The sequence below is a fragment of the Cebidichthys violaceus genome, unplaced genomic scaffold, assembly GCF_023349555.1.
Source record: "Cebidichthys violaceus isolate CVI_PGR_0920_01 unplaced genomic scaffold, fCebVio1.0.p SCAF_12, whole genome shotgun sequence".
Taxonomy (NCBI): domain Eukaryota; kingdom Metazoa; phylum Chordata; class Actinopteri; order Perciformes; family Stichaeidae; genus Cebidichthys; species Cebidichthys violaceus.
The window spans coordinates 5,526,081-5,548,997 of record NW_027176285.1 but is presented as its reverse complement, the minus strand read 5'-3'; the positions used below and the strand labels follow the sequence as shown (position 1 = coordinate 5,548,997).

The following is a 22,917-nucleotide window of genomic DNA, read 5'->3' as shown; positions in this document are numbered from 1 at the left end:
CTTTACAAACGGTAGACATTCACATTTTAAAAACAAACTGAAATGACGGGTTGAGTTCTAGTTCTAGTATAACTGGTAGAAATATGCCATATATGCAAAAATTAAATTAAATTTTTAACACTTTGGTTACACTTAACACCAGTACAGGCGTCACACACTTTACACAATAGGGAACTTTAAGAAAAAGTATAACTTTAGCTAAGTATACTTTCCACACTGACTATGGAAGCAGTAAAGGAAACCTTAAGTTTGATACAGTATAAGAAACAAAGATTAAGAAAATAAAATGAGGCCTGTATCAAAATACAAGCATTAACACAAGTACCAGTTGAAGTAAACAGAACTTAAATTCAGTGTAAAAGCACAACAACAATATCACCATAGAAACTTATTTATGTAATGTAGCATTAAAAAAGTATCAATAAACTGCATTTACAGCAGTAGAAGTAGACTTATTCAAACCTTAACGGACTTAATAAGTGAGTGGAAGAGCGTTGTGTGATGTGCTTCAAATATAAACTATCATATTACAAATGTTTCACTTGGCCAATAAAGGACAAAGGAATTCAAAGTTCCTATTGAGTTACTTGAGAATGAAAAGAAAATATGTTTTGATAAATCTTTTCCTAAATCATGTTAGCATTATTAGCATTTTCCTTTAATAACAGACAGACAAAGACGAGCTTGTGTGTGAGAACTCCCTTCTTTAGGAGCAGGTGTGTGTGTTTTCTTGCTTTGTGTGTTCTTTAAATCCACTTCCTGGTTCCTCTTCGGATCTCTGCTTCCTTCTATCGAAGCGATTTTGAAATGGAAAAAGGAAACCTCAGATCGAGAAAAACTGGTCTCGTTTCATAAGAACCTGAGTAGTTTATAAAAACTGAGCGAAAAAGTATTCTCCAGGAAGACGAAATGATTTCTCCCCACGCGCTGATTTAAGTTTTGATCGTGCTGCATACATTTGCCATTCTTTTATTTATTTGTATTTGAGCAAGACATTATATTGGTTCAATTCCATTAAAGCTGTTTGAATTCCTTCCTTGGAACCAGAAAGCGGGTTAAACAGTGACAGTTACAACCACGGTGTTTATAGCTGATAAACTATCTCAGAACACACACACACACACACACACACACACACACACACACACACACACACACACACACACACACACACACACACACACACACACGTTTCTGAAGGGGGTGTGACCGGCACAAGCGGGGGCGTGGTTATCGTATAATGTAGACAAACGTTGTTGTGACGCCATACTAAGACAACGGCCCTGCGTCAAGAAAACCACACTAGACCAGAGATGTAGCAAAGTCGTCTCCACAATAAAAGCATACAATTATTTATATTTAAAAACAAATATGTATCAAAATACATTACAATTATTTATACAATCACTACGAGCCATGGCTTTGAATTTACTTTCAGTCTCACAACATTTAAAATAGATTTTTTAATATTTTTGTATATTATTTTTACTTATTAAATGCTTATTTTCTCTGTGGATCCTCACAGAGTCGCAATCAAAAACAAAATGATTGTCTTTAATTTTATACACCTGTCAATTTGTATTATAGCTTTTTCAATATCCTCACTTCATTAGTTGTGTGAAGTTTCACTTCTGAAATGACAGTGTTTTTACCCCCCTTGTTTTTCTTAATTGAAACAGGCAACAGAGAACATATAAAAAACACTAGCCTATTTAAAACAGTAATTAGATGACAATGGCAATTAGAAATGAGTAAGTGAATAAAATATTCATAGAATAAGTGCTGTTTTCCTGGAATTACCACTAATCAAAGTCTCTAAAATGTTGCATCATCCCAGGTTCGTCGTCAGTGGTTCTATTTTGAATTTAAAAACCGGAAGTGTTGTAGCCGTCGCTGTGCAGCTTGACAGAGTCTGTACGGCCAGCCGGCGGTAGCTGAAGGAATCCGGCTGACACATCGGCGTGGCCAGCGAGTCACTCAGTGAAGGGAAACACTCGTGGAGCCGGCCGCTGATAGCACAAGTGTCCAGCCTTCATCACAGCGGGAACGGAGACTTTATCGGCGCTGAAAACAAGAAATGACCATGATGGCAGTCCTGGGCAGTGCCGGTCGCTTGATCCAATGTGAGTGTGATTGTGAGCTAACGTTATATCTTAGCCTGGCCAACGCTGCGCAACGAGCTCAATCAAGTTTCGTGATTGAGCTCAGAATTTAATCTCACGGAGTAAACTGTGCTACTCCGCTTCTTTGAGGCAGTTTGAAGGCAGTTTTGAGTGATGGAGCTGCGTTGCTCGGTCCAACGGCGTGTAAACTCAACAACACGCTGACATTGCCGTCAACATTTCGTAATGGGGCGTTAAGCTAGCAAGGATGGTGGAAGTACAACTTCCGGTCAGGAGTTTCACAATACCATATTTTCTGTAATATTAATGTGCAATTCTTTGTATTGTTTACTCTTATATCGTCTACGTCCATTTATTCTTACTCTAACGAGTCACGTATTGTATTCCTATTCCATGTTCGCCGTTTGGTCAGGTCGAAATCCTAATATTTGCTGAAAGGTGACCATTCATGTGCTTTTATTTTCCAGACAAATAGCGGCGTTTCCGTAGCTAGCCAGTCGCTAAGCCCAAAATTACTGTAGGTTACAGTTTAATGTTAATGTTACATAATGGACTTACTTGTGCTACGTTTAGTATAAGCCAATGATCCGTAAACAGTGCAGTCATTGACGGTCCGTGTTTTTCACGGTGAGTGAGGAGGAACTAAACATTTGCACGGAGTTACACAATTCCAACATTGTGAACTTGCATAATCACAGTGGGCCTCTTGGCGGCGTTTCGGGGTACTGCAGCTCAGGTTATGAAAGTAACGCTGACCGTAAAGACGGCGTTAGAGTAGAAGTCACTAGAGCTATCAGACTGTGTTTACATAAATCAGTATATATTGATTTCGGTGTCCTTTGCACCATGTAGTATAACGTCTTTTTTTTAATTTCACAAACTGGTTTGGTGCTAATTAGTAAAGTTAAGGGCACTTAGTGTGACAATATGTAAGAGGACGTTATAGAATAAGTCACACATTATTTTTACATTACTTTTGAAGCATCTGTCTATCCAAAGTCATGTTTACCGGCTATTATTTGTATGCATTTCGGGAAAAGATCACAGACTTTCCAAATAGCAAAATGCACCCGGCTGAATTTTGGTATAAAGTGAATCACGTGACCCCTAGATTATTTAATTTTGATGAAATGGTGCAAGGTATCATGACCAATGATGTGTGATTAAAAACAGACTTACCACTAATTATAAGAAGTGTTGAGGATGCAGTGCGTTCACACTAGAAAAATGACGTAAATATTAAATAACAGACAAAAATAAAGTATATTCAAAACAGTCGGTGTGCAATGTGTTCACACACTCAAAGGTCTTTACCATAAAAGACCTTTGAGTGTGCCGTTAGTGTACTCTATTGTAAGTTGTAATGAAGTAGCTGTTCACACCTGGATAAAGCTCCCGGAGCTCTTTGGATAACGAACAACCGTTGACTGATGGGGGGGGGCGCGCGACAACATTTTGCTGTCTCATTGTTGAGTAAGGAGACAGTCAAGAGGTGAAACAAAATCAGATTTGCTTTAACCACAGCAGGTATGGAGTATTAATAAAAGCAATCATTCATTGAACTCGTTGATTGCTATTATTTTCTTCACCGTATTGTAAACTGAGAATCGGTTTGGTTCTACTCTGAATATTTAAGCAAGTAAAACTTTTGGAGGCAGGAAACGTTTGTGTGCATGACCAGTAATATTTACTCACCCGGATAAAATAATAGTGACTGATGAACACGTTTCCTTCTTCTGCTTTAGTTGCCAGGAGCGGCGTCAGTCTGGGTGTAAGGAGACGCTCCACTGCAGCAGCTTTAGCTCAGACTTCCACTCCAGAAACGCAGGACAACAGGTGACGCTCACACAAACACACTCTGGCATTTACACTAAGTGGACACAGATGTACATAAATACACGCTTTAGTAGCATCGATGCAGCTTCAGAGAACCCTGACCCAAGTCGACAACAGTCTACTGTCAGCCATCTGTGATCCTTTGTGCTATCGTCTGACTGTCGTTGAGCATCTGTGGCTGACAGTCACCCCGGTCTTTGTGTTGCGTTGTTGCCCCCAGTTGGTACTTAAACAGCAACTTAAAGGTGCCTCGTGAAGTGCCCCAGTGTGCAATGTCACAGATCCAATGATGATGACCGGTTGATGGTGCGTGAGCGGAAAGCTGATTGGCCAGATGTGATAAAAGAGAGAAGTTAACAAATAGAGATGAAGAAAAGCAAAGCGAGAGAGACTTCGTCATCATTAAACCTACGCCAAAACTTTGTGAATCTAGTTTGTTTTATTTGTTTTTATTTTCATTACGGATGGGTGACTTCTCTTCCACCTTGCCAGCCGTCTAATGTCATTTGTCACACAATCCTTCTCGTCTCTGTCTGGCTCTTAACTTAAAACATTAATTATGAATGAGACGGCAGATCCTTAAGGGGCATTATAGTCTCAAAAAGTGTATAAAGAATGTAAGACATTACAGCACCCATCAGAACTTGGTGCCAAGCTAATATTAGCTGGTGACACTGAAGTTGGCTTCACAAGCTGACAGAACAAGCTAACATTAGCTGCTGAGCAAATGGCTGCTTGAGCTGAGGTGCATTTTACAAGGTGACACAACAAGTGAACATTAGCTACTTGAGGGAGCCCTACTTTCATAGACTGACATGACAAGCTAACATTAGCTGCTTGAGCTAACATTAGCTCCATAGACTGACATGACAAGCTAACATTAGCTGCTTGAGCTAACATTAGCTTCATAGACTGACATGACAAGTTAACATTAGCTGCCTGAGCTAGCATTAGCTTCATAGACTGACATGACAAGCTAACATTAGCTGCTTGAGCTAACGCTAGTTTCATAGACTGACATGACAAGCTAACATTAGCTGCTTGAGCTAACATTAGCTTCATAGACGGCGCTTAAAAACCACACACTGCTTGTGTGCATGTTAATTTCACGAGCTACCCTACAAGCTAACATTAGTGACTGGAGCTGGTATGAATCTACCATGATGCTCTAACTCCTGCAGTTCTGTGTTTGTGTAACATTATACATAATACAAAAACGCTGTATTCTTTTTCATTAAGTAGTCACTTTTGCTCTTAACGTTATCTAACTTATTACTTATTCTTTTCTTGCCTTTTATGCTATTTTATTGCTCTTTGTTTTTTTTAACTGAATCAGGCTGCTTTTTCCAATAAATAAAAACAAAATTTCAAAAAGTTGGCTTGTGGATTTAAAAGTAGTATCACGGCTGACAGGACAACGTCTGGTGCTGTCGGTAGTTCCACACTAACGGTATTTAATTTAAGTTTAAAATTAATTAAGTATTAATTATTAATAAACTATATATTTGTACAAATACAAATACTACACATTGTGTGTTATGTTGGTGTAATGGCATTGACAAACCATAGTGCACAATAATCTGTGCACAAAGACAGAGAAAGTAGAAGATAAGAAAAATCTCTATATTGTGAGATATAGATGTTGAAAGACTCATTGACTAACCATCATTTCTAATCAATAAGATACATCTTCTTTTAGGGAAGTCGAGGCGTTGTTAAATATGAATTATTGATGAGGAATCCCTGGTGCCTGCAGGAAACCTAAGACGGGCATCTTGATGCTAAACATGGGAGGACCTGAGAAACTGGAAGACGTGCACGACTTCCTGCTGCGGTTGTTCCTGGACACAGACCTGATGAAACTCCCCGTACAGAAGTAAGCACCGTGGAAACACACACACACACACACACACACACACACACACACACACACACACACACACACACACAGTTAGAATATTGTCTTTATCTGAATAAAAGTTATTTGACCGTTTGAGGCATAGTTGATATCTGTCTCTGGACCATTAAACTGAGGGCCAGACAGTTTCATGGTCAACGACATCACAGTTATCAGCAGGTAGTTAATATACAAGTGTAACATTTATTTAGTGTGTGTTTGTTTGGGGATACAAAACCTGGCCAGGGACTTGCACTAGCTGTTTTTACAGCTAAAAATAACATTGCAAATGCAGTGTGGAAAGCACAGCTGATGGCCTCTATAAATCATAGGACACACACACACACACACACACACACACACACACACACACACACACACACACACACTATGAGCAGTTCAACAATGTGTTTTTTGCTGAAAATGTAGTTGTGACACTTGTTAAGGGTGTCACATATTACATGTTCTTTTTTTAAAGTAGACACACACACACACACACACACACACACACACACTCCCTCGCTCTCTCTGTCTCTGTTTCTCACTCACTCACACACTAAAGAGAGCAAATGGGGGAAGGTTGTTAGGTCACATGCTCTGCTGCATCTCTGCTCGTTTGTTTCATAGTAACTGACCAGTGAACCAACAAAGTGTTCCTTGTTCCTGTTGAGAAGAAAACATGTGTTGTGAACCACACCGATCCTTGTAAAGCAGTTGTTTCCAACCTTTTTGGGCTTTGTGGTCTCCTTTTTAAAAAGAAGCAAGATTTTCTTGTGAGCAGTTATTGGCAAGAAAGGAAATGTTTGTGTTTTTTAATTTTTTTATTATACCTTTTTAATCACCGTGTGACCCCTCAGGTTAATCTGTGAACCTGGACAGCCTTTGTTGACTGACCCAAAACAATAATGATTTGATTAGCACATATGGGTTTCTATATGACTCTAAACGTTAGATTCATATACTGAGAGGAAAATACACACACTGTTAATTTCACACGCTGCACTACAAACCAACATTAGCTGCTTGACAACATTAGTTGCTTGACAACATTAGTTATTTCACCGTACACAGAGAGCAAATGGCTGCTTGAGCTAAGGTGCATTGTACATCTATTGAGGCAGTAATGTACTGTTATATAGTCTGCGAGTGTAGTCGCCACAATCTGTCCTTTGCTCTGCAGTAAGCTCGGCCCGTTCATCGCCAAGCGCCGCACGCCAAAGATCCAGGAGCAGTACAGCAAGATCGGAGGAGGCTCGCCCATCAAACACTGGACCTCCATGCAGGGGGAGGGCATGGTGAAGCTGCTGGACGAGATGAGCCCTGAGACGGGTGAGACAGTCCCAGATCTCCTCTGCACCGCTGCCCGTCAGAGCTCTCGCGCTTCACTGTCGAAGACTTTAGGAAGTCCAGGTTTAGAGTAGGTGCTGATCGTCAGGGGAGGATATATCATCATGGTTCAAAATAGACAACAGTGGTGGTGGACTCGCTTGTTAGGAGCCGAAAGGGTGTGAAGTGTAGATAGGGACAAAGTGAGGGTACGTCCCCACACACGCCTGCACACACCTCACTGATAACAACCCAGACGGCGGTCTGGAAACTGATCACAACTAGTACCAACCAACTACTTCCCGTTATTACTTTCTTTACTGTATTTATTTGATTATTCCAATATTTCAGTTAATTTGCAAATGCCAGATTTGTGTTTTTTTTCTTTTTTTACTCAAACAGTAATGAGTGTATTTCTCCTGGTTACTTGTTGTTGACTGACGGTCTCTCTGTCCAGCTCCTCACAAGTTCTACATCGGTTTCCGGTACGTTCAGCCGCTGACGGAGGAAGCCATCGAGGAGATGGAGAAGGACGGAGTGGAGCGAGCCGTGGCCTTCACACAGTATCCTCAGTACAGCTGCTCCACCACAGGTGACAGTCGCACACAGAAAATCCAATGAGATTATTCATAAACAGTATTAAGTGTTGTGGATAAGACTAAGTGGGTAAAGGCAAATAATAAAACAGCTCGGTAAGTTCAGAAAATGACATCACTTAACTGTAATGCAACCTTTAAAACCAGGTAAAGACGACACTTATGCCAAATAGCAATATTAAGAGATGTTACTCGTGAAAACACTGTCGCTGTTTGAAAGTGCAGCGGCCAATGAGGAAACAGCAACAATCTATGCATTCAGTGACAGACTTTCGTGTTCATGGGCCTCCGCTTTGCCAAAAATAGCATCAGAAAAATGGGCACAAAAATACTGTAGAGTTAATGCTCATTTAAGGGAAGGTTTTACGGTGCACATCATTCTTTACCTGCATAAAGCTGCACATATCTGGCATGAATTATCAATGTCAGTACCATTTAGAACAATATTTCAGTCTAGTGTGTATTTTTTCTCACATCAGCATCTTATTGTAATGATCTCAACTTTTCCCAGCTTGTAAAAACTCTGATGTTTTTTTTTTCCCCGGCACTGCGACTTTCTGCTCTGATTACTGAGTTTTACCGTCCAGGTGGCCACTGGCGGCCATCTTTGTTCGGATATGGAAACCGAGTCGCAACTTGTGAAAAGTGTTGAAATGATTTTCGGTCGAGCAGCCGAAGAGTCTTCGAGGATTCTTGAAAAGTGTTGTGAAGGCTAAACTGTGGAAGGTCTGAAAGCTCTGTCCCTCTAATGTCTATCTGGAGGGAGGAGGGTGACCACACAGCCATGTCGGATCACATGACACTGTTGACCAGTTGTGTTTTAGGAGGAGAACCTCACACTGCACATCCAATCTTTAAACCATAGAAGCCAAAGTGTTTGACAGAAGAGAACCTCGGACCATTTCTGTATCACACATTCTATTGAAACTCTACCCGTCTAGAAGACGAGCGATGTGCAGTATATCTGCTTCTCTTCTCTCTCTGATCTTTTTGTTTTTTAAATCTTCTTAAAGGAAACATGGACTCTTGACGATGTTCCGCCTTGTTGATTAATTTCCCCTCTTCAACTCTTGTGCCTTCGAGCAAGGCGCTTAAACCCAAACCCGTTCTCAAACAGAGGCCTGCTTGTTGCCTAATGGAACACGTTTCTAATATTAGTGCGTTTTGTTTGTTTGTTCGTTGTGGAAACAGGCAGCAGTCTGAACGCCATCTACCGTTACTACAGCAACAGAGGCGACAGGCCAAAGATGCGCTGGAGTGTCATCGACCGTTGGCCCACACACCCTCTGCTGGTGGAGGTTAGACACACACACACACGCACACACGCACACACACACACACACACACACACACACACACACACACACACACACACACACACGCACACGCTAAAGTGCCCTACAGGCTCCTCCTCTTCTCAGAGACAACCAAGAAAAAGATATGTCAGATAATGAATTGACTAGGACGAGAAGTCGTCATAGCAACTAATGAGCTGAAAGTGGCCATGCTTGGTCATCAACTAACGAGTCCGTCTGTATTTTTAGATCTCAGCATGTGGCTTCCATGGTGGGAAACAGTCATTAGTCAGAAACTTCTTTTTTAATCAGTTGAGGAAAATTATTATAGTTTCAGTATGTCAATACAACAGAAAATAAGAAAAAAAATACCTTTTTATACGACAAATGGTGTGTGTGTGTGTGTGTGTGTGTGTGTGTGTGTGTGTGTGTGTGTGTGTGTGTGTGTGCGTGCGCGTGCGCGCGCGCGTGCGCAGTGTTTTGCAGATCACGTCCGTAACGAGCTGCTGAAGTTTCCAGAAGACAAGAGGGACGATGTTGTCATTCTCTTCTCAGCACACTCACTTCCAATGGCTGTAAGTACTATAAAGTACTAGTACTCACACTACTGGTACTAATATACTAATACCACTGCCTGTCACAAGCCTGCATGAGTAATGACTTCAAAGCATCAGTCCACAAACCAATGTGTGACGTCACGATGACTACATCCACTTCTTATATACGGTCTATGATCCTGCTGTGTTCCTTGTGCAGGTTGTAAACAGAGGCGACCCGTATCCTCAGGAGGTGGGAGCCACTGTTCAGAGAGTCATGGAGAGACTGGGACACTGTAACCCTTACAGACTAGTGTGGCAGTCCAGGGTGAGTGCGCACACACACTCACTCACACACTCACTCACTCACTCACTCACTCACTCACACACTCACTCACTCACTCACTCACTCACTCACTCACACAGGACCTAAGAAGATGAAGACGAAGACAACCAGCAGTACTAGAACAGTCAGTTTGTAATTCTGCATCTGTCCTAACCTTCACGCTATATAATACAGCCGGTTCTGACTGGTACTTGAATGTTGTTATCGGTTTTGTTTCCCAGTACCGCACTGTGCAGTACTGGGTATAGTGCGCAGTATTTACAAAACCCTACATTTAAACCTGCAGTAACATGTTTTTTTGGCCACCAGGAGGCAGTAAAAACAAGTAAAGAACACAACACTGGCATATCATCACTTTTTAAGTTGATGGCGAACATGGTGATTTACAAATGAGGTACATATCTAATGATATGATGTCTATTATGTTCACCAGCTAGTCTCTGCTAAACAGGTAGTGTACGTGTTGAATTGGTACCCGATTCATTCAGCGAAATTAATATAAATATATATTGCAGGCTTCAACATCACCTGACATTTGACCTTTTTAAGTAAATCTCCAGGTATCAGACAGCAGGGGTTGATAGGATTTTGCAGCCACGTATTTATTTATTAATAATTCACAAACTCTGATGCTGCACATCACTGCATGTGAGCAGAAACCTTCACAGTATGTATAATGATATAACATATATTACAACAACAACATTGTCAGGATGATGAACTCGAGTGTAAGTCGGTGCTGCTGTCACAGGATGTTTCTTTGCTTGGAACGCCACAAGATGGAGCCACCCGTCCATCTGATACTGTGAGCAGGAACCTCAAAGCTCTGAGTCCAGTGAAATTCTTTTATGGGGCAGTCATGTTAAATTGAGGTGTGACTTGGAAGATGTCACACCTCACAAGCTTGATTTAACAAGACTTTTCACACCTGTGGTTGGGTTAATTTGAGACCAAGGGGGGAAAAAAAGGATAGGTCTCAAATACACCAAGAGGAGTAAACATATTATAGAGACTAAAGCCAAAGTTGTACTTTCTGCGATCGTGAGTACGAGAAGGTCCACTAGGGTCTTTGGAGGAAGTAAGTTTCATCATATGAGGGTGTACGGCACGCGAAAGCTCTGTGTGCATGTGTGGGAGGAGCGGACAGTATGAGCAGAGCTATTACGTGTCCGTGATGTCCGCAGTATAGCCGAGGCTTAACCGGTAATTCGGTTATTGGACAGTTTTGCCGATAGTCATCCTGCATCATCAGGATCCATGTGAGGAAATCAGATTCCAGAGACTTACAGAAGCTTAGCACTCAAATGCTTCTGATGTGCACAAGCAGAGCAGTTTTAACAGCTTCTCGACCTATCAATCGGGGGAAATACCAACGCTAACATGCATACGTGTTTGCATAAATAGGCTATGTACACGACCGTATACAGATCAATTATAAACATCACTACCTGAACAGATGATGCAATCAGCAGATGGATTAATTAGTAGTTTAGCTGTGGAAATCATGCTAAAGTCTCATAGCTGCCATCATAAAATCCTGTAGTTGGTTATTTTTTGCTTTCACACCACAAACAAAAGGTTTTCAAGTGGGTTCGGTTTGGACCGCGCCAGGGCTTGAATTTGCAGCTTTCCCACCAGCCCGAACTAATCGGACAAACGGAGCCGATTCTGTTTTAACCAAACCAAAAAGGTGAGGTGTGAAAGCACCCTAAGATTCTTGAGTCCTTCTAACGGCCCGTCGCTGCTGTAGCGTTCATACGAACTCAATATCAAAGTGTTGGACACTACAAACACACTGATGGTTCAGCTGTTCTTAGAGCCTCCCCAGTAGTGGAGTTAAACTTGTAAAGTTTGTCCTATAGGTGGCGGTAGAGTAATGCGTTTATTAAAAAATCAAAAGGGACCATCCTCTGGGGACCACGACCATTTGGTCTGGAATCAAAGCGGTTTGAAACAAATGGACGAACCGTTGCATCATGACGACACAAAAAAAACGGTAGCCACAAATCTCCACCACAGTGAAACTGAACTGTTGTCATGTCTCGCGTTTGGTCATTCAGGTGGGGCCCATGCAGTGGCTCGGCCCCCAGACGGACGACGTGATCAAAGGCCTGTGTGAGCGAGGGAAGAAGAACATCCTGCTGGTGCCCATCGCCTTCACCTCCGACCACATAGAGACTCTACACGAGCTGGACATCGAGTACGGACAGGTGCTGGGGGAGGAGGTAAGGAAGAGCAAACGCTGAACTATAAGAGACGTGTTTTGCGAAAAGAGAATGTGGTTGTTCAGCTGAGCCACCTTGAACGCACCAGCAGGGAGCATTTTGGAAACAGTCCTTGTATTGTTTTCTTGTTTTGAGTTCATTCGTATTGGGATCAATTAATGATGGTTTAACTCGAGATGTTGCAAAGGTGTGTGTGTGTGTGTGTGTGTGTGTGTGTGTGTGTGTGTGTGTGTGTGTGTGTGTGTGTGTGTGTGTGTGTGTGTGTGTGTGTGTGTGTGCGTGCGTGTGTCTGTGTGTCTGTGTCTGTCTGTCTGTGTAAAGGCACCCGTGAGGTGACCACCAATCAATGTGAGCTGTGCCACAAAGGCGCACACACACACACACACACACACACACACACACACACACACACACACACACACACACACACACACAATCATTTGTACTACTATACTTGTGATAACCGTGACATTATTCATAGTTCATTGCCGAGCTTTTAACCTTAATCTAAAATAAAAAGTCAGTCCAAAGTGTTCTCACTGTCCACACATGTCCTCATTTCCTCATTTTTCCACACATGTCCTCACTGTCCACAGTCAAGAGGAGGAGATTTAATTCATATGAACTGTGGTGTCTTTGCATGTTTGGTTCGGTTATAAACGTGTGTGCCAACAACTTGTTCTGTCTTTCTTTTCTGTCTTCAGTGCGGGGTGGAGAACATCAAGAGAGCCGAGTCGTTAAATGGGAACCCTCTCTTTATGAAGGTAGGTTTCACACACTTTGCTCACTCATCATGTCTACAAACATAATGAGGGCCGACGCATAAAGTAGGTAACTATCCACTGATTTATATGGATGTAAATGGAATTTAAAATGGAGCGGCAGGTTTAAGTTTGTTAATGAAGGAGCATGTCTGTACAAGAACAGACTTTCAGCTAGAGAGAGAGAGGAAGATACAGATTGTGAATTGTTCAAATAAGTTTGGGTAACGGGGGAGATGATTGAAACACAAAAAAGAAGAGCAAATAATGAGAAATACATAAAGGATTGGAAGAAAGTAGAAATAAAAAAGGAGGGAAGACTGTACGAAGGCAGGAAGGGCTCTAATAATAGAAGAAGGAGACAGCAGCAGAAGGTTCTGTGAAGTAAGTGAACTCCAGCGCAGGTGATGGTCAATACATGGATTCCTCCTTCCTTTCCTCTCCCTCTCTCTCCCTCGTCTCCTTTCTTACATCCATCCTTTCCTCCTCTCCCTTCCAAACCTCCCTCCTTCCCTTCATCCTCAACCCCGCAACCTTTCTCACAACAGGCAACTCCTCCAGCTGTGTGTGTGTGTGTGTGTGTGTGTGCGTGTGCGTGCAGGGTTTATTAAAGGAAGGGGGCAGATCAATGGGAACCTTTAGAGCTGACTACAGTAGAACTGAACCGCCCGGCTGGCTGGCTGGTCAAACCCGCCGCGCTCAGAGACCCCTCGCCGTGTGTGTGTGTGTGTGTGTGTGTGTGTGTGTGTGTGTGTGTGTGTGTGTGTGTGTGTGTGTGTGTGTGTGTGTGTGTGTGTGTGTGTGTGTGTGTGTGTGTGTGTGTGTGTGTGTGTGTGTGTGTGTGTGAGAGAGTGTGTATAAATCAATATCCAGAGGATGATTAGTTGGTAGTTACTGAAGGATGGTTTCCTTGGTGTGGTTTTAGTTTCTCAGTGAGCTGCATCAGTCTGCTGCCGTCTGCTAGCAGACGGCAGCAGACTGATGCAGCTCACTGAGAAGCTGCAGAAGCAAAATACATTCACCACAATGTTTAACTGCAGAGTCCGGCTGGTGTTGAGGATTTATTTTCTGATAAATCCCCGCTCAGATTGCTGTCTTGGACGATCAGCTTCCTAACTATATTTTTATTTAGACATTCTTAGAATTCTCTCGGATTATTCTTTTGACTCAAAGATAACACGTGTTTAAAAAAGCCAAAACCTCAAGAATATGCGTTTTATTATATAAAATAAAACGCACATTTTAAAGCTCACTTAATTAACACATTTTTTCCCCGTTTCCAGTTTAATGTTAAGCTAAGCTAACCGTTATGGCAAGAAAGCAAAGAAGCCTATTTCCCCAAATTACTTTGAACACAAGTACTGTTTTTATTCACTACTTCATTCCAGTTGCTTCACCTCGAGCAGTTTCTCTAAACACAAGTTACATTTCTGTAAATTAAACATGCAAATATTTCAAAAATAAAAGCCTGCTAGGAAACCAAGGGATCATGCTCCTTGAGCCACTGGAAGGCTTTTAAAGTGCAGTTTTCTTGTAAACAGACTAAAGTTATATTCAGTGCAAATCACCCAAGTACATAGTAGGGGTGGGAATCACCAGAGGTCCCACGATACGATATAATCACGATACTGTGATATGCTGAGTATTGCTATAACATATATATTGTGATTTATTAACTTTTTTCAACTGTAAATTATGTTTTATCTAATAAGATAAAGTTTTCAGTCTGTTTGTCTCACTTCAATCATTTTTATTGCAACAAAATGGGAGCAGACAGACTGACCAACACTGTCATAAATGTTGCATGCACCTGACAAACTGAACTGTTTGTATTACAGTCTACATTGTCCAACTTAACTGAATGCAAACGTGTGAAGGATAGCTGTACTATTACAGGTATTAACAATGCAACTTGTACAAAAAATGCAGCATAAGAATGGGGGATTGCCGACAAAAACCTGGTGGTTGTAACCGACACCGCTTCTAACATGGGCGTTGCCATTCAGTGTTTCACTCACCCGCTCAATCTGGTCTCACAACGGGCGTTAAATCTGCCGACAGCAGCCAGGCTCATGGGGAGAGTGCGGCGCGTAACTGGCTTTTTCAACAGAAGCACGGTGGCAAAGTTCCGTGTTTAACGTCCGACGCGGACGCCGCATTTTTTATTTCTTTCTCCGATGTCTCCATCTTTGTTTTGACCAACTTCTTCCCAATCACGCTGACCCGGGACCTCTGCTGACCTCACCAACAACTCAGCACCATCTAGTGGACTGAAAAAGCAATTGATTTAATTATTTTAGATCGATACTTGGCTTTCGTTTATCGATTAAATATTGCCACGCAAAATATTGTGATACTATACTGCATCGACTTTGTTCCCCCACCCCTAGTACATAGTGTGTATCCTTGAGGTCTAACAAAAGTGGGTAAAGTAGTCTTCTTATTTCCTGCTTTTTGCTGGCCCATTACTGTGCATCTTGGTTCGTTACCGTCTCCTATAGATCAGTGGATTACGGTGACATCATTGGGAATGTGTATCCAGGCAGCAACCTGAAAAGTGAAGCAGAGGCTGAAATGTCTTAAAGCTGCATTCTCTCTACTGACCATCAGGGGGCGACTCCTCTGGTTGTATAGAAGCCTATGAGAAAATTACTCTACTTCTCTCTTGATTTATTCCCTCAGTAAACATTGTAAACATGAGTTTATGGTCTCAATCTCTAGTTTCAAGTCTTCTTCAATTCAGCATGATGTTCATTTAGTAAATTATGGTCCATTTAGAGTCAAACAGACCATAAAGCAGGGTATGCTTTAGGGCGGGGCTACCTTGTGATTGACAGGTCGCTACCGGAGTCGTATACAACGTCTCTATGTCACTCCTCCGCCGTCCAAATATAGTCACTTGTGTTCACTGGTTGCAAAAAAAAGAAGATGGCGACGGCCAAAATACCAAACTCGAGGCTTCAAAACGGCAGTCCTCAAACCAATCCACTTCTAATGTACAGTCTGTGTATCGCCCTCTTGCGTGTGCATGAGAAAAACGCTTATTAGAGCAGGTTTGATTTCCGGGTTTGCCACTCCGGTTCGAATCACGATCTTAAACCGGTTTTACACCAACCCTACCCTCCTCTCATAGATAAACGCCTCCATAGCGCAACTGGAGGTCAAAAACTCTACAGGGTACTTTTAAACGTGAAAGAATGTGTGCAGTAAGTGTTATGTACTGCATATTTACATTGGTGGAAAAGCGGAAAAGTATAAGCGACTGTAAACAACTAGTGAATAAAAGCAGTATTTGGGGAGTGAATTAAACCGTTTGTCTGACAAAACAACCAGGTGTTCACAGAGTTAAAGAAGAGAGCAACTCTCTTAATTATCTCTGTCTCAATACTAACTGTATGCCATTTGTCCTGTCCAGGCTCTGGCGGACCTGGTCCAGTCCCACCTGAAGTCCAACGAGCCTTGTTCCCGTCAGCTGACCCTCCGCTGCCCGCTGTGCACCAACCCCACCTGTGGAGAGACCAAGGCCTTCTTCGCCAACCAGACGCTCTCATAGAAACAAACACGCACACTCGGGTGCCCTTCCTGCAGCAAAGCTACCTGTGAAGAAACTTGAGGCCTTCTCCGATAAACGGATGACTCACGCACACACACACACGCACACACACCGTCTCTCCAGCTAGAGTGTCAGTTAGTTAGAAAACACAACATGAAGAACGGGACAAAATGGTTTCTGCAAATACATTGTGACGTTTGTTTGGTCGTGTCGTTTAACCACAGCAAGTACTTTACTTTATGGGGAAAATAATTACAGGGCAGAAAATGTGTCACTCAAACACAAGTTAGCATTTTGTAAATCATATTTTAATAATCAGAGGAATAAACATTGTGGGAAAAAAATGGACGGATTGAGATTTTTGATTATTAATTTCAATGGATGTCGACAAATGCAAATATGATCAATAATACGCAAAATGCTCATCAATTTGAAAACGAACCCGGTGGCACTAACATCTGCCCGTAACAATCCCCTCAGACCAGATGAATATGTTTGATTCGCTAAATAGCCCCCCCACACACACACACACAGATTAACACAAATGCCCTTTTTTTGCAGATACCATTGTCGAAAAATCTGTGCAGATAAAAGAACTGACACTCTGCAGAAACCGCTCACATCAAAGCTTCAGGGAAAGTCCTTGCACTAGTTTTTATTTTTGTTCTTTTTGTTTTCTTATTGCAGCTCCCTTGGTTACATTCCATTCGCTTAGCCCCTGCAAACCCCCATCAGAGACCCTGTTTCAATTCTCGCTCGTGCTAAATGAATAACGGTCGGCCGTGACGACAAAGACGCTGCTCACGAGGGATCCGGTCGGTTGGCCGTTTCTCTCCCCTGCCTTCATTAATCCCGCATCTGTTCCATCTCTGGGCTTTACAGAGCAAAAACGAACGTAGCTTGATTTCTACAGTTAAACAGAGTGCAGTTATAGTCCATCCATGACAAAAATAAAAGTCGGGACGTTTCAGGGTGGCATGAATTAATGTGTGGGGGTATTGTGAGGTGGTTTACAAGCTAGGAGAAAACATTTTGTTACTATACAAATTCATAAACATGTTTAAAACCTGCCTCTGGTAACAAATCTAAAACTGAAAAGTGAAAATCTTGCTATCACCTCTTGAAATATGCAGCCCACAAAAACCAGACTCGCGTAGTTCTTCCTTTTGAGAGAGACCGGCTGAGTAAGTCGATATAAACGAGGCTGATCAAAGAGAAGAAAGTTGTAGCAGTAAAATAAGATTAACATTGGGAAGAGTGCAGATTCATACACAGCTTCAGGGGAAGTCATTTGTATAGAAATGATATCCATCAGGCTATGAAAGTGCTCTTAATGGAGAAGAACACTGGTTTAGAAATCCACACAAGCGCAACATTAGTCTTTTCCAAAAGGATCAATGGCGATCCCCAACTTTGTATCGATGGTAGTCGGCCAAACAGCATGACGTTCTCCAGTCAGTAGGCAGATGTTGGAATCAGCCACACAGAGGTTCCGTTTCTACAAATATGTCCTAAAAAAATTGTAAGTGAAGTCTTTGGTTCCTTTTAGGTTAACAGGAACACCTTTTGTTCCTTTAGGTTAACAGGAACACCTTTGGTTCCTTTAGGTTAACAGGAACTTTTGGTTCCTTTAGGTTAGCGGGAACAGCTTTGGTTCCGTTAACCGCTAAATATGTACTGTATAGGCTGTACAATTTAAAGTGATGGTGATGCTGATAATAATCTATCCTTGTAGGTGTGATAAGAGCAGGAAACGATGCCACTGCAGGAAAAGCGTAGAAGAGCATAAAAGTCCAATGCTGCTGGAATAGTCCTTCAATAGCGAGATGCGGTATGTGTTGCGTGTAGAGAAGTAGCGCAGATGTAAGTGTAGGATAAGAGTTTAGTTGTAATGTAGATTGACTCTGACTTGGGTCTTCCTAGACCCTCAATACAGTCTTTTTTCCATCCACTCACACTTCCCTGATCAAAGTGCAGTAACTTAATGTGAAAAAACTAAATACATTTTTTTAATATTGTTCTGCCATCAGGTGCTACAGCTCCATTAGATGTCTTGAAGCTAACCGGTTTGATCCTATTGGGGATGAGACTTTAATAAAGTGCACACTTTTTGTGGCTAGTAACTTGACCTCTGGCCCTTTTTCCCCTTTACTGTCCTCCTATGCCATGATGATGTGCCTTTAACACTGGCTATTTTGAAACACTGGACTTTATGGTTGTATTTTCGTATGCTTAACCAAAATGCTGACGGGAAGAATCCACCCTGAAATCTGAATTGACATATTCCTCCTGTGAACTTGTGCCATCGACGGCTCTCGTTCCTGCTCATCACTGGCAGTTGCATAAAAGAAAATATCCAATATAGCTTACTGCAGGGATGGTGTATTTTTGCAGGTTAACCTGGCGTTCGCATCGCCCTGGTTCCCTCAACAAAAAGCCAGTGTGGGATTTTTCCACGGGCTTTTGGATTATTGCGGAAAATAAGTGGCAAACAACGTTTACGATACTTACAAGTTCTTTTCAGAGAGATAATCTTTTATGGGGTTTTTTTCACGGTCGCACGAGTGCAAGTGTCAGCTCAACAAGGCTGTAAAGGTGAACTAAACGGCGTAAAAACCCTGTTCAATGTGTCAGACCAGCTCTGTAGCCTCATTTAGCCACATGATAACAACCGCCTTTTGTAAGACACGTAATAGCTTCAAATTTGACAAGAGGGGTGTTAACTGACGTATTTTATATTGTAGAAAAAAAAAACTTCTTAAGCTTATGTTAACCACATGCCTCTTACTTCAGGCATCTAAAGAACACTCCCAGGTCGGTATATATTCCCGTTCCTCCAGTTCTCCTCCGAATGTTAGCAAATACATCCGCAAAAATAACACTCGCTAGCTAGTTAGCTCGCTAACTTGTGTTTGGCTTTTGCAGGAGCTTGTCACACTCGGATCAGCCTTTTTTCCAGTCAGTACAGACGGCGTACATTGGTGCTTTTGAATGTGGTTGCCATTGATGTTTCAACTCATATTCTCACTCAATACAAACAGTTACCTTGTGCTTTCAGTGCTCTTCCACAGGTTTGAAAAGGATGGTTTTGTCTTCGAGGAATGCTCTACCCAGAGTTCTTTGTTTTATGTCTCTGCATGCATAGCTGAAGATATTCTAGTGGCGGTATTAGCATAGCTTAGCTCAATTACTGGATGTTAGTGTGTTCAAGTGACAAGTCGCATTTGTCCCTTTTTTTTTTTTTCTTTTCTTTTTTTTTTTTCTTTTTTTTGTCTAGAGCTGCCACCTGATCCGCGGACATTAAGTTAAGCTAAGCTAACCTCGCTGGGATACGATACAGTCAAACGGCATGTCGGTGAGACAAAGGTAAAATTCCTCTAAAACTCAACTGTCACTTTAATACAACTATATACTATACTATACTATACTATACTATACTATACTATACTATATAGTCCAATTTGTGCAGGGATGGCAAAATGTTCAGGTCAGGGCAGGAACACATGCTAATGCCTGTGACGGGTGGGTTTTCCCTCCACCAACACGTTTTCATATTTATTTTTAATTATCCTCTGTGCGTCTGTTTTGACGAATCTGTGTGCTCTGTGTCTGTAGCTACAAATGCATTTTGCAGAGTTTGCGTTGTACATATAATAAAGATGCTACAGATTTGTTGCAGCTCTGGCATACTTTTTTGTTGTTTGGAATTATTTATTTTTGTCTTTTTGATTGCGTTCCAGACCACACAAATCATCTTGTTTCCGCTGTTATAACTCGTTTTTTTTATATGTGCATTTGAGACGCGTAGTATTAGCAGTGCGATTACACATAATGACGAGTCTTCCTTAAAAATAAAATACAATGAAAAGAAAAACAACTGGTGTAAGTGTTTGTGTGTTTTTTTGTGTTAAGCCCCTATACACAAGAAATGCAATTTTTGGCTTTTCATCTAGGATGATGGTTGATCGTGAGAGTAATATTTGGTCATCAATCGAAAATGGAAGTCTTGGATCTCACTGTGAGATACATCAACCGATGACCGAGCTTTGGAGACTAAAGACAGTTCCTCTTGACCATGTCTTAATACCAAGCAACAGATTACGACCCAGAAATGAGAGAATACACTGACCAGCGCGACGTTGCAAGCATCCTTTTAAACAAGGTTTCAGCCCATGTCTGCATCGGCCCTTTTGCCAGAAAGAACGATTGTATTGGACAAATCGTCAAAAACTTGGATCATGTTTATTTACGATGACTTTTTCAGTGCTTGAGAAGGACCTTGAGGCGCCGTCCGGTTTGGAGACCTCAGAATTGCATCTCTGCTCTATGCGGATGATGCGGTTCTGTTGGCTCCGTCAGACCGTGACCTTCAGCAAGCACCGGGGCGGTTTGCGGCCGAGCGAAGCGGTCGGGATAAGAGTCAGTGCCTCTGAGTCGGAGGCCGTGGTTCTCTGTTGCAAAAATTGTCAATTATCTCAAAGGCTTGTTCACGAGTGAGGGTAAAATGGAGCATGACATGGACAGGTAGTTCGGTGCGGCGTCGGCAGTGATGCGGTTGCTGTACCAGACTTTTGTGATGTATGGAGCTGAACCGGAGGGCAAAAGCTCTACGTTCCAACCCTCACCTGTGGTCATGAGGTGACCACAGGTGAGATCGCAGATAGAAGTGGCTAAAATGAGCTTCCTTCGTGGTGGTGGGGGGGACATCAGAGAAGGGCTTCTGCTCTAGACCAGGATGCTTCTTTCTTTTTTCTTTTTCTTTTTTTGCGGGGGGGCCCAGGGTAGACCCAGTACTCGCTTGTGAGATTATACAGGTATATCTCGTTTGGACAGGGGACGCCTCAGGGTTCCCTGAGAGCTGGAACACGTTGCTGGGGAGAGAGACATCTGGAATCCCCTGCTGAACCCCAAGCGTAAGTGGATGGATGGATTGACCACGGTTTTTAACATTCACTGCCATCAAAAGGGACCTTTTAGTTAAGGTCTGGCAAAGTATCCTCATACAACGTTTCGTTAGGAAAAAGATCGTGGTTACTTAGGTTTAGGGAACATTGACGTTTGGGGTTGAAAAAAACTACAGAAGTGCCGTGACAAACAAATTAACGTAGGCTTCTCGTTTCACATGAACGAACTGCGGTCTTTTGGCTGTGAAAGACCTGCTGTCAGACCCACCTACCAGCAGGTAGGTTTACTGTTATACGTATCCTGTGGAATGTACTGTATCCACATTTAAGTTGGGTGGATTGGTACAAAAGTTGGTATAGACATTCATGGTTCCCAGACCAAGAGGCCCTCTGACTTTAATGATCCATGGGCTTTTCCACTGGCGCCGCACTGAGGTTGAAATATGTGGTTTTGAGTTCACACAATACATTCATGTCCTCCTCAAGATAAATAGTTATCACTGTAGTGAATTTTTACCATAATGCTCTCGTCCATTTTTCCCCTCTATTTTTCTTCTCTACACCCTCACCTGTTTTTTCCCCCCTTTCATCCCATGATTTTCCCACCTCTTCCTTTTACCTCTCCCTCTCCCTCCCTCTTGGATCTATTTTTTCCTCCCCCCCAAACGCCCTCCTTTTCCCCTTCCTCCCTCTTATCCTTTCCAATCTTCAGTCGTCCCCTGCTCGCTCTACCTCCTCACCCCCGTTTTCCCTCTTTTTCCAATCTTTTCCCTCCCCCCCACACACACCTTCCCATTCATTCCTATCTCGTTCTCTCCACCTCAACCTCTCCTCCTCCCCTTCCCGCCATCTTTTTTTCTCTCCTAGCAGTCCCCCTGCGGTGTTGCAATCACCTCTGCTGCTGTTGATTAAGCTGAGAGAGATTGGCTGTCCACGACCCAATAACCCCTGAGGGTGCCGGGCTGGGCGCACCCTCCCCTCCTCCTCTTTTCTTCCCCCCTGCATCTGAGCCAGCTGCAATCTCTCCTTTTCATTTTAATTTCTTCTTCTTTTTTTTCTCCGCACCTTCCCTTTCTCCACGTCCACCTCCCTGACCTTTTTTTTTCTTCTTTCATCTGTTCCCTTTCCTCATGTATCCTTGTCTCCTCTCTCTCAACCTGATTTCCTCTCCTCTCTTCGTCTCATGATTTTGCTTCTTTCCTCCCAAAGATATTTTACCATCTCTTACCTCGTCTTTTTGTCTCCTCCTCCAGATCTCCATCATCTCTTCTCTCACCATGTCTTGTTTCCCTTCCTCTAGTCTCCTCTTTTCATTCTCTCCTTCTTTCCTCCCCTCTCTCGTTTCCTCTGACCTCCTCTTGTCTCTTCCATTTATTTTCTCCTCTCACCTTCTTTCCTTTCATCCCACCATACTTTTTTTTCCTCATCCCTTTTGTTTCCTCTCTTCTGTACTCACATTTCTTCACCCCTCCTCTGGTCTCCCGTCTTAGAGCTCTTCCCCTATCACACCTGTACATTT

The 22,917-nt window shown here is 42.4% G+C and overlaps 1 protein-coding gene across 1 annotated transcript; it reads left to right on the top strand.

The window, feature by feature from the left end:
* The first annotated feature begins 1,911 nt into the window (after window positions 1-1,911).
* Window positions 1,912-20,186, top strand: fech (ferrochelatase). The gene is made up of 11 exons (XM_068705990.1): window positions 1,912-2,123; window positions 3,869-3,959; window positions 5,716-5,835; window positions 7,037-7,185; window positions 7,640-7,774; window positions 8,970-9,076; window positions 9,550-9,648; window positions 9,830-9,937; window positions 12,016-12,180; window positions 12,885-12,944; window positions 16,357-20,186. Exons 1-11 carry the CDS (start codon window positions 2,078-2,080, stop codon window positions 16,492-16,494), a joined length of 1,218 nt encoding a protein of 405 aa, XP_068562091.1. The 5' UTR covers window positions 1,912-2,077; the 3' UTR covers window positions 16,495-20,186.
* The last annotated feature ends 2,731 nt before the right edge of the window (window positions 20,187-22,917 follow it).

Excerpts from the sequence above, each read along its gene's own strand:
- fech (XM_068705990.1), top strand. The coding sequence starts at position 2,078 with ATGACCATGATGGCAGTCCTGGGCAGTGCCGGTCGCTTGATCCAAT. Across the intron at positions 3,960-5,715 it reads CCAGAAACGCAGGACAACAG|GAAACCTAAGACGGGCATCT; the intron begins GTGACGCTCACA and ends TGGTGCCTGCAG. Across the intron at positions 7,775-8,969 it reads GTACAGCTGCTCCACCACAG|GCAGCAGTCTGAACGCCATC; the intron begins GTGACAGTCGCA and ends TTGTGGAAACAG.